This window comes from Papaver somniferum, chromosome 8 (genome assembly GCF_003573695.1).
Source record: "Papaver somniferum cultivar HN1 chromosome 8, ASM357369v1, whole genome shotgun sequence".
Lineage (NCBI taxonomy): Eukaryota > Viridiplantae > Streptophyta > Magnoliopsida > Ranunculales > Papaveraceae > Papaver > Papaver somniferum.
The window spans coordinates 165,530,645-165,543,139 of record NC_039365.1 but is presented as its reverse complement, the minus strand read 5'-3'; the positions used below and the strand labels follow the sequence as shown (position 1 = coordinate 165,543,139).

The 12,495-nt window shown below is 39.4% G+C and overlaps 1 protein-coding gene and 1 pseudogene across 1 annotated transcript; one reads left to right on the top strand and one right to left on the bottom strand.

The window, feature by feature from the left end:
- Window positions 1–8,050: 8,050 nt before the first annotated feature.
- On the bottom strand, window positions 8,051–8,589 carry LOC113306377 (glutathione S-transferase U10-like). The gene is made up of 2 exons (XM_026555321.1): window positions 8,260–8,589; window positions 8,051–8,158 (listed from the first exon to the last, which is right to left on the bottom strand). The coding sequence occupies exons 1-2, from the start codon at window positions 8,587–8,589 to the stop codon at window positions 8,051–8,053; spliced, it is 438 nt and encodes a 145-aa protein (XP_026411106.1).
- An 833-nt stretch (window positions 8,590–9,422) lies between these two features.
- Window positions 9,423–11,846, top strand: LOC113301175 (annotated as a pseudogene).
- Window positions 11,847–12,495: the final 649 nt, after the last annotated feature.

Here is a 12,495-nt window from a genome sequence, read left to right as displayed (position 1 = left end):
ATCAGGAAAGTAGGCTAGTAACCGTCCTTCAAAACAACAAGGAAGCTTTAGGGTGGACCATAGCAGACATTAAGGGTATAAGTCCTACTGTTTGTATGCATCAGATCTATTTAGATAGGGAGATGCAACGTCGACTAAACCCCAATATGAAAGTAGTTCGAACTGAGGTTCTTAAGCTATTAGATGCAGGCATTATCTACCCATTTCAGACAGTAAGTGGGTCAGCCCCGTTCAGGTTGTTCCCAAGAAATCTGGTATTACTGTAGTCCAGAATGATAACAATGAGTTAATCCCACCCGAGTGACCACGGGTTGGCGTGTTTGTATTGACTATAGGAAATTGAACAAGGTCACTAGGAAGGACCACTTTCCCCTTCCTTCATCGACCAGATGCTAGAGAGATTAGCTGGACATAGTCACTATTGCTTTTAGATGGCTACTCGGTATAATCAGATCGTTATTGCCCCAGAAGACCAGGAGAAAACCACTTTTACCTGTCCCTTTGGTACCTTTGCGTATAGACGCATGCCTTTCGGGCTTGTAATGCCCCTGCACTTTTCAACGTTGCATGATGAGCATATTTTCTGATATGGTAGAACGGTTCTTAGAGGTCTTTATGGATGATTTTCATGTGTTTGGTTCGTCTTTCGATGAGTGCTTGCATCATTTGTCATTAGTTTTGACTAGGTGTAAGGAGAAAAATTTAGTGCTTAATTGGGAGAAATGTCACTTCATGGTTCGTTCAGGAATTGTTTTAGGGCATATCGTATCTTCTAAGGGTATAGAGGTAGATAAAGCCAAAGTTGATCTTATTAAGACTTTACAGGTTCCAAAAACCGTAAGAGATATTAGGTCATTCTTAGGGCATGCAGGTTTTTATCGTTGATTTATTAAGAATTTTAGCTTAATTTCTAGACCTCTTTGCAATTTTCTTGCAAAAGATGATAAGTTTGTCTTTGATGATGCTTGTTTAGAGGCTTTTGAGAAGCTTAAGTCATTACTCACTACCGCCCCCATAGTCCAGGCACCCAACTGGAACCTACCCTTTGAGATCATGTGTGATGCTTCAGATTATGCTATTGGTGTTGTGCTATGTCAGCGAGAAAATAAATTACTTCATGTGATTTACTATGCTAGCAAAACTCTGAATGAAGCCCAGTTGAACTATACCACTACTGAGAAAGAACTTTTGGCCATCGTGTTTGCTCTGGACAAGTTTAGACCCTATCTCTTAGGTTCTAAGATCGTAATATATACTGATCATGCTGCTTTGAAATACCTTTTGTCTAAGAAGGATACCAAACCTAGATTGATTAGATGGATCCTATTGTTGCAAGAATTTTCTCCATACATTAGAGACAAAAAAGGCGCAGAAAATGTAGTAGCAGATCACTTGTCTAGGCTAGTTGTTAGTTCCCCAAATGATTCCCTTCCTATAATGGATAGCTTTCCTGATGAACAACTGTTCCTTGTCACCCAATCACCTTGGTATGTGAAAATAGTGAACTATCTTGTTACTGGTCGAATGCCCCAACATTGGGGTAAACAAGATCGTTCTAGATTTTTAACTGAGGTTAAGCACTTCTTTTGGGATGATCCTTATTTGTTTAAGTATTGTCCAGACCAGATTATTAGGAGATGTATACCTGAGAGTGACCAGTCCAGTATTATTTCCTTTTGTCATGATCATGCTTGTGGGGGTCACTTTAGTGCTAAAAAGACTGCTGCTAAGATATTGCAGTGTGGATTATATTGGCCGTCATTGTTTAAAGACTCCCATAATTATTGTGCCAATTGTGCACGTTGCCAGAAATTAGGAACCATTTCCCGCAGGAACATGATGCCCTTGAACCCGATTTTATGTGTGGGGTATTGACTTTATGGGTCCGTTCCCTAATTCTTTTGGTAATCTATACATCCTTGTCGCTGTAGACTATGTCTCTAAGTGGATTGAGGCGGTTGCGTATAAAAACAATGACCATAGGGTTGTGATAGAGTTCTTGAAAGAAAACATACTTACACGTTTTGGTACACCGCAAGCTATAATTAGTGATGGAGGGTCGCACTTTTGTAATGGACCTTTTAGGCTCTTGATGAAGAAATATGGTATTACACATAAGGTAGCTACCCCATATCATCCACAAACTAGTGGTCAGGTAGATGTTTCCAATAGGGAAATTAAACGTATTTTAGAGAAAACAGTTAATCCTAATAGGAAAGACTGGTCGTCGAGGCTTACTAATGCCTTATGGGCTTACCGTACTGCGTTTAAAACACCCATTGGAATGTCACCTTATCGTTTAGTATTTGGAAAGGCATGTCACCTTCCTGTTGAGTTAGAGCATAGATCTTATCGGGCTATTAAGCAGTTAAAGTTTTCACTTGACAAGGCAGGAGCCCATAGGAAACTCCAGCTCAATGAGTTGGAAGAGATTCGTAGAGATGCGTATGATAGTGCGAAGGAGTATAAGAACAAAATGAAACATGTGCATGATAGGAATATCCTAAGAAAGACATTTTCTCCAGGTCAAAAAGTTCTTCTGTATGATACCCGCTTACATCTTATCCCTGGGAATTTGCGTTCTCGGTGGACGGGTCCTTTTATTGTTCGCACTGTTTTCCTCATGGAGCTGTGGAAATTGAGTCACCGGATGGTAGTAGTTCTTGAAGGTTAACGGTCAGAGATTGAAACCCTTTTTGGAGCCCTTGCCTACAGGTGATGTTGTGGAGGTCCCTCTGGAGGACCCTGTTTACCCTTGATTGACCATCGAGGCGGTTTGTATGTTGTTTATTACTTTCTTCCTTAGTCTCTGTAGAAGGATTGTTACGCTTTACCCATGTACTATCTTTCCAACTTCACTCTTTACCTTTGCCTCGTGTTATTATTCTTTTGGTATTGCTCTTTCATTAGAAACATTGAGGACAATGTTAGATTTAAGTTTGGGGGTGGGGAAGAAACTTTTTGTTAGTTTTAAGTTGTAATAAATAAACTCCAGAGCCTAGAAATTTATCGTTATTAAGGAGGGCACTATCCAATCTAAGTGGATGGAAGCATTTTGGTTTTAGGAGATGAGGAACCAATCTGACTAGATGGAAACATCTATAGAGTCTATTCATAAAAGCACAGAGCTCAGGTGTTAGAAAAAAAAACATGGTAGTTTCGTCATATCATCGTGATGGAAACATCGAAAGAATCTTGATCACTTCTTTTTGTTTTATTTTTACCATTATTAGGGTGAAATAGAGTGACCGAGATTGAAAAAAAAAATAAATAAATAAAAAAAAAAATTGAAAAATTGAGGCCAGACCACCAGACCAACTGGAATAAATACAATAAAGTCGACCACTAGTACCCTTGTATATGCCAGCTGAGTTGACCTAGAGTTAGGATTATCGACCACTGGTTCCCTTGTATATGCCAGTGTGTTGATATTAGTCAAGACCAATATCTCAGTCCATTAGGATAGGTTCACCTTAGTCAACATCATCCATGTACATCCACCTTCTTAATCTATCCATGTGATTGGTTGACTCCGGTTTATGATGTCCAGAAACTATTTGAGTAGAGCTCTGTCACTTTATATGAATTTTAGTATGCTTGAGTGCAAACTCGTGTACAACAATTGGAATTTCGCATCAGGGTACTTCCTCCAATAATCAATAAGTATGCCAACCAAGGAGGTTCTTTAGTGCTTTCCGAGGTTCTGCGTAGATAGCTAGGATCTGGAGTATTAAGGTTTTGTGCGTATATCTCTTGTAAGCTCTCCCGAGACTATAACTCGGCCACTAGGTCCACCTAGGGGTTTAAAGGCTTATTGCATACGCTAAATGCAATCGACGATGCCTACGAAAGTGAGTTAGGATTTTATTTTGTAGTTTTGATTTGCTCGGGACTAGAAAATAATAAGTTTGGGGGTATTTGATAGACGCATTTATGTGTCTAATATAGCTCATTTGTATATATTGTTAGTGCTCGATATCGTACTTATTTGGTTATTTTATTTATTTGTAGGTGTTTTTGGAAGAATAAGGATTTGTGGAGAAATTGGATAAAAATGCGGCATTTGGACCTCCGTTGATAACCACCAGAAGCACCCCAGAAGTATGTTGGAGACACCCTAGAAATACCCCGGAGGAACCCCGAAAAAGTGCGTAAAACATCCCAGAAGAATTGTTAAAGGCATTCTTAAGTTGGATAAGGGGCTCCCACTTGAGAAGGGGTGACCACTTGTTGTTCGCACCCCATCAGAGGATAAGGGGACACCCTTCTTCTTCACGTTCAAAACAGAAAAATGGCGGGAAATTTGGAGTTCACAGCAGTAAATTAGAGTTTGGATTTTTGACGTGATTTTATGAGATTCAACACTGGATTTCGATTGGGCTGGACTCTAATAGACTTAACTGGGCTTCTATGGGCAATTTCCTCGATCCAATTGGGCTGGAATAGCAGGGAGAAGAGATCAAAGTCCAAACAGGATATCGCTTCTCTGTTTAGGATTTGGGATTGGTCAGAGAGATTTATGGGATATTCTTGCGTGGATATATACCAATTTAGTTCATTCCAAGTCAGAGAATAGTTTGGATACGAGAGAATAGCCAACAGAACCACGTGAATCAACATGAAAGTGATTTTTCTCCAAACTGCCCGAGAAGAATAATGAGATTATTCTCGGATTTGATCGAGTTTTTAGGGAGTTGGATAGCTATAAATAGCTGTGTTTTCATCATAGAAGGGTTAGAAAACCTTAGGAGAGAGCTTAGAGTCCAGGAGAGCCGAGGAGAAGCGATTACAGAGAGTTACAGTGCTGCTGCTGCTGCTGTTCGAGGAGGAAGAAGAAGAGGAAGAACAGACCTGCTAAGGCAGTCGTTCTTCAACAGTCTTAAAACAAGAAACAAGTGTCGTTGTTTTACAGCAACAAAAAAGTATCGTTTAATTTTCAGCTCTTTCCCTTTTGTAACAGTGACACTGTAACACTATTACAACGTTACAAACTTCAATTCTACATTATTTACATCAATAAAAACACCTATTAATCCATGGATACATCTTGTGAGTGTGTTTTTGGGATGAGGAGCTTAACCCATTAGCCAAGGCGACGGAGGAAGCCATTGCTCCACATTAATTGGTATAATTCTAATTTTACTATTTATTTGCAATATTATTATTTGATTATTTGCATGGAATTGAAATTGAAATATTAGTTTTTATTGAATAGTTGTGAATTAATTTGATGAAGCATGCTGGGTTTTAATAACTTTTGATGTTTTATACTTTTTGATTACAATTATTACTTCAAAAACATATTTGAGGCAAATATTAGAATTGATTTTAAAGATAGAATTGCATAAAAAATATTTAGAGGTTACTATTTATTTGGTCAATGGTGGAATCCTAGTCTTGGTAATTTTCTCTAAAATTGAATTATTTTATTTATTTTCCTTTTTAAATTAAATCTAAAAAAATTATTTTCGTCACAAGTCTGAAAAGACCCAGTTTTACCACTACAACTACAACCACTTTTGAAAAACTATCAGGTACACAACCTAATTATCGACATTTGCGCATTTTTGGTTGCTTATGCTTTGCTCGCAATACCAAAATTACTTCTAAATTCGATTCTAGGGCAGTTCCTGGTGTGTTTCTAGGTTACCCCTATAATCACAAAGGGTACATCATTCTCAATCTTGAAACTCAGACCACTTTTGTTTCACGTGACGTGGGTTTTCATGAAACTCATTTCCCATTCAAGGATGCGAAACTTCCAAGTACAGATTTTTTAAATTCTTCTGTGCAGGAGGAAACTTATTTTGATGACCTTCCAGCTTCCTTGAATGTCCCAGTTTCACGAGATTCTATAAAATCCTGTCACCAACAGGAAACTCCCATATCAACTCAACGACCTGTGGCTACTCCGTCAACATCAGCAAACTCCTCCAGCTCAGGTACGTCTCCAATAATATCTTCTACTGATATGAACAGCCCTGTCACAATTGTTCAACCTGAGTCGGAACCAACAGTCCGACGCTCAGCTAGAGAATGTCCCCGTCCATCCCATTTACATGATTACATTTGCTCGGTTCAACAATGTACATCCAATTCACCTTATCCCCTTAATAATTACGTTTCTTTTGATAAATTTACTCCACAACATCGTACTTTTCTCTCATCTGTTATTATCAACGATGAACCACTCACATTTACGGAAGCCATTCAAATTCCGGACTGGCGTGATGCCATTGTCAAAGAACATACTGCTCTACACGACAATGACACTTTTACTATTACTACTTTAGCACCTGGCAAATCCGCCATTGGCTGTAAATGGGTATTTAAAATCAAATATAAACCGGATGGCATAATTGAACGTCGTAAGGCACGTCTAGTTGCTAAAGGTTACACACAACAGGAAGGCATAGATTATCATGACACTTTTACTCCTGTTGCAAACTAGTTTCTGTTCGTGTTTTACTATCCGTTGCTGCCATTCATAATTGGCCACTACATCAACTAGATGTCAACACCGCTTTTTTACAAGGTGATCTCAACGAGGATATCTACATGAAAATTCCTCCAGGATTTCAGAAGAAGGAAGATAATCGTGTTTATAAACTAAATAAATCTCTAAACGGACTCAAGCAAGCATCTCGCCAATGGTTTTCTAAATTCTCTACAGCTTTGCTTGATGAAGTTTTTATTCAATCTCGTGCTGATTATTCACTTTTCACCTTTCATTCAGGTACAGTTTCTCTTTATGTTTTACTTTATGTCGATGATATTATTATTACCGGTAATAACGACTTGGCCATTCAGGACCTAAAACATAAACTCGAATCGAAATTTTCGCTTAAAAATCTTGGTCGTTTACAACACTTCTTGGGTATTGAAGTGTCTCGTTCTCCCCAAAGTATTTTTCTTTGTCAACGTAAGTATATTCTTGACATTGTTAATGATTCTGGTCTTTTAGGTGCTAAGGTCTCTCCTCCCCCTATGGAACAACACCTTAAGCTTATACCATCTTCAGGCAATCCTCTTCCTGACCCTAGTGTTTATCGTCGCCTAATTGGTCGACTTATTTACCTTCAGGTAACTCGTCCTGATATCACGTACTCTGTGAATTATTTAAGACAATTTATGTAGCAACCATGTTCTGGTCACTTGGAAGCTGCTCATCGAGTGGTTCGTTATCTTAAAGGAACGGTTAGCCATGGCATTTTTCTTTCTGCAAATAGTTCATTGTCTCTTGCTATTACACTGATTCGGATTGGGCAGGTTGCCCAACCACTCGTCGTTCCACGATAAGATATTTCACAATGTTGGGAAATAGCCCTATCTCTTGGAATTCCAAGAAACAACCAACTATTTCACTATCTTCTGCTGAGGAAGAATATCGAGCTTTAGCCAGGATAACTTCCGAGTTACAATGGTTATATTATTTATTTACTGATCTTCGTGTTAATATTCCGAAGCCCATTCCAGTCTATTGTGACAATCAGGCTGCTATTCATATCTCTGAAAATCCAGTTTTTCACGAACAAACTAAACATATCGAAATTGATTGTTACTTTGTTCGAGAAAAACTGCTATCTGGTCTTATAAAGCCAACTCACATTCCCTTTGCAGCTCAATTGGCTGATCTATTCACCAAACCACTTGGAGTGGATCAATTCAGACGTCTTGTCAGCAAGTTGGGCGTTCGGCCTCATAATTCTCTCGCTCCAACTTGAGGAGGAATATTGGACGTGTATATACAATGTGCCACTGCTGTGGCACAACAACCAAGTGCAGGTCACTGCAGTGATATCAACGGGAAAGTCTTCAGCAAAGTGCAGGTCACTGCAGTCATAACAACGGGTAAGTCTTCAGCAAAGTCCGAGTCCTGTGCAGTCATTGTTGTTGTATCTAGTTGTAACTTACCTGTATTCTCGTCATAAGTTGTTTAGATTAGGAATGATTCTTTGAGCTCTTCTTTGTACTTGTATTCATATAAATACCTAATGAAAAGGTACAGTCGACACTATTGTGAGACTTTTCCACATATAAATCTAGAAATCTAAGAACCTTCCTCTAACAACCGTGTGTTCTCTAATAAGTCTTCAATGGCTTTCTTTCGTTCTTCATCACCTTTTGACTTCATGACAGCAGAGCTACTTGGGAGGAACTGCCATGAAATCAAAAACAATGAAAGTTATGATACTGTAACATATAGACACACATAGAGAATGAGAATAGCATTAGAATTAACCGATATCATGTGCGCACCTTTTGATCATAAAAATTCGCCCAAAACCGAGCCTTGGCTCGTTCGTAAGCATCTTCCGGGAGTAGAGATGGTGCATGAGTCCAAGTTTCATCGATGTACTCCAGGATAACAAGCGACTCGGCAATCGCTCTCCCATCATGTACAGGTACAGGGATCTTTTTATGTATAGGATTATACTTGAGGAGTGCTTCACTTTTGTTTTTGGTATCTTCTTCCATATTTTCAAAGGGTATTCCCTTAAGTTTAAGAGCTAATTCAACTCTCAAGCAGTAACTGCTGCTCCACTTACCATACAACTCAATTCGGTCGCTTTGCAGCTCCTTCTCCATGTTGTTGTCGTTAATGCAAAACACCACTTCTTTTAGTTTTAGCATTTTATCTTCATGGGATCAGTGATGGCCGGATGAAAGGAAAATTTCGGATGAAAGATAAGCTTTGTTAGAACTTAGAAGTTCATATTTTCCATGAAAACAACTTTTTTTTTTTAGGTGGAGTTGTTAGGACTTAGGAAATTTACCTGATGTTCATTTCATTCAAACAAGTTACCTTAAATTGTCTTAAATCAGTTTAGTGATTCAAAGGTCTACGGTCATCATCTTTGAACTAAATTTAATATCAAAATTTTGTAAGAGAGAAAAATACTAAGTGATAACCTTAATAAAAACAAAATAGTTGTCAGGGTAGATCTGCAGTTTGCGTCAGCTGCATTAAGAGCCTGTAAGTTTGCTTCTGACACCAAATTGATGTAGCTAAGTAGACAAGTGCATTCCGAGGAGCTAGCATTGACTTCCATCAGGGCCAACACTTTGCTGGTCAGTCGTAAGATGGGTCCTTAAGCAGAATAAAATTTTCACAAACATAGTCGGATTGTATATAGAAGGAGCAACTCACCCTTGTTAATCGAAAATAATCAAGAATGTTCTGGAATAACAAAAAAGCCTTAACGTTTCATAACAGGAAACTGAAAACAGAGTTATACATGGAATTATAACAGAGTTATATATGGAAATATATCACTTCACGAACAAGATGCTGGTATTATAAATAGTCCTCACCACCTCTCTTGTTTATTCACATAAAATTTTCTTATTCTTTCTCAATCTCGCTCTCAGAGTATATTGATTTTATCTCGCTTAGTTATTGAATTGAAGGTATACGAAAGATGACTAATCATGCTGATTCTTCTTCTTCTTCGAAAGGAACGAAAAAGGATTTCAGCACTGCAATTCTTGAACGGAAGAAAGCAGCGAATAGGCTTGTCGTTGATGAAGCCATCGAAGATGATAATTCCATTGTTTTAATGCATCCTGCAACAATGGAAAAGTTGCAGCTTTTCCGTGGCGACACCATCATGCTCAAGGGAAAGAAAAGGAAAGATACAATATGTATCGTTATAGCTGATGATACATGCGAAGAACCAAAGATCAAATTAAACAAAGTTGTTCGATCAAATCTTAGGGTTAGATTAGGTGATGTTGTTTTTGTTTATCAATGCCCCGGTGTGAAATATGGGACCCGCGTTCATGTACTACCTATAGATGATACCATTGAAGGCCTTACCGGGAACCTGTTTGATGCATATTTGAGACCGTATTTCATGGAAACATATCGACCAGTTAGGAAAGGTGATGTGTTCCTTATCAGAGGAGGGATGAGAAGCGTAGAGTTTAAGGTTATTGAAACTGATCCTCCAGAGTATTGCATAGTTTCTCCTGATACTGAGATCTTTTGTGAAGGGGAGCCCATTAGAAGAGAAGATGAAGATAGATTAGATGAAGTTGGGTATGATGATGTTGGTGGTGTGCGAAAGCAGATGGCTCAGATTAGAGAGTTGGTGGAGCTTCCACTTCGGCATCCACAGCTTTTCAAATCGATTGGTGTTAAACCACCAAAGGGGATTTTGCTATATGGACCTCCTGGAACTGGTAAGACATTGATTGCCAGAGCTGTTGCGAATGAAACCGGTGCTTTTTTCTTCCTTATTAATGGACCAGAAATTATGTCTAAGTTGGCTGGGGAGAGTGAAAGTAACCTTAGGAAGGCATTCGAGGAGGCGGAGAAGAACGCACCATCGATTATTTTCATTGATGAGATTGATTCAATTGCTCCGAAACGAGATAAGACCAACGGTGAAGTTGAGAGGAGGATTGTTTCTCAGCTGCTGACACTTATGGATGGATTGAAGTCTCGTGCGCATGTTATCGTTATGGGGGCGACAAACAGACCAAACAGCATTGATCCAGCTTTGAGGAGGTTTGGAAGATTTGATAGGGAAATCGATATTGGTGTTCCTGATGAAGTTGGACGTCTTGAGGTTCTTAGGATCCATACAAAGAACATGAAGCTTTCTGAAGATGTAGAATTAGAAAGGATTTCAAAGGATACTCATGGGTATGTCGGTGCTGATCTTGCAGCTCTGTGTACTGAAGCTGCACTTCAGTGCATTAGAGAAAAGATGGATGTCATTGACTTGGAAGATGAAGAAATTGATGCTGAAATACTCAACTCCATGTTTATCACCAACGAGCACCTCCGCACTTCTTTAGGAGCAAGCAATCCTTCTGCATTGCGCGAAACAACTGTTGAAGTGCCCAACGTCACTTGGGAGGATATTGGTGGGCTTGATACTGTTAAGAGGGAGCTTCAAGAGACTGTGCAATACCCGGTGGAGCATCCCGAAAAGTTCGAGAAGTTTGGCATGTCGCCTTCAAAGGGAGTTCTGTTGTATGGTCCTCCTGGTGGTGGGAAAACACTTCTGGCAAAGGCCATTGCTAACGAGTGCCAAGCTAATTTCATCAGTGTCAAGGGACCTGAGTTGCTGACAATGTGGTTTGGAGAGAGTGAAGCTAATGTGAGGGAAATTTTTGACAAAGCCCGACAATCTTCACCTTGTGTCCTCTTCTTTGATGAACTTGACTCTATAGCAACTCAGAGAGGAAGTAGCGTTGGAGATGCGGGCGGTGCTGCTGATAGGGTTTTGAACCAACTTCTAACTGAAATGGATGGAATGAATGAAAAGAAGAGAGTGTTTATAATCGGTGCCACGAACAGACCAGATATAATTGATCCTGCATTGCTGAGACCAGGCCGTCTGGATCAGTTGATCTACATCCCATTGCCAGATGAGGCTTCTCGGGTTCAGATCTTCAAGTCCTGCCTTAGAAAATCACCTGTGTCCCAACATGTTGACTTGCAGGTCCTTGCTAAGCACACTGAAGGCTTTAGTGGAGCTGATATTACAGAAATTTGCCAGCGTGCCTGCAAGTATGCAATTAGAGAAGATATCGAGAAGGATATCGAGAGGCAGAAGAAGAGCAACGACAAGCCAGATGCAATGGAGGAGGACGGAGTTGAGAATGAAATCCCCCAGATTACGGCTGCTCACTTTGAGGAGTCGATGAAGTATGCAAGGAGGAGCGTGAACGATGGAGACATACGGAAGTACCAGGCCTTTTCACAGACCTTGCAACAGTCAAGGGGCTTCGGAGGTGACTTTAGGTTCGCTAATACATCATCTGGAGGCACCAATGGTGCTGAACCATTTTCTGCTGCTCCTGCTGAGGAGGAGGATGACTTATACAGTTAGTCATTACCATTGTTTCTATGTCATTTATTTCACAGTAATAGTTTATTAGTGAATGAGGATCAGTTTCTTTTGGTTGGTGCTTATTAAGCCGTATGGACAAATACTAAATATAGAGATGGGATTCACTATTGATACTGTAAAATTCCATTCTCCCAAAGCTGAAATGCCAACACCCCTTTTGAGAAATTTATGTGTCATCTGTTCATATAAAAAATCTGACGGTTGAGACCCTCAATAAAATGTCCATGATCATGTAATGAGCTTGTTCTGGAGAACATATATTAGTATGCAGGCATATCAAACAAATAAGCATACCAGTAAACGGATACCACAGAATTTCCAGTTTTTATGACAGTAGCAGTTGCACTCTAGAATTAACAGAAACTAGTCCATCACCCGTGCGATGCACGGGTCCGCTTCTTATTGTTATGGAAAAGTCTATGGTAACGCAACTTTGCATATTTTTATTACTTTGTATAGACAGTACTGTGTACAGGGACACGAATGGCATGTTGTGATCCCTAAATATCTAATGTGGAAGTTTGATAAGATAAGCAAAACCAAGAGGACAGTTTCTACCACATTATGAGAACGACAGTAACCATATTATTGAGAGAGTTAGTTAGTGCTGCATGATCAACAACGATAA

What these genes read in the sequence shown, in the direction of transcription:
- LOC113306377 (XM_026555321.1), bottom strand. Translation starts at nt 8,589, where the DNA reads ATGGAGAAGGAGCTGCAAAGCGACCGAATTGAGTTGTATGGTAAGTGG. An exon ending in CGAATTTTTATGATCAAAAG is followed by an intron (nt 8,159 to 8,259) that starts GTGCGCACATGA and finishes ATTTCATGGCAG; the next exon opens with TTCCTCCCAAGTAGCTCTGC.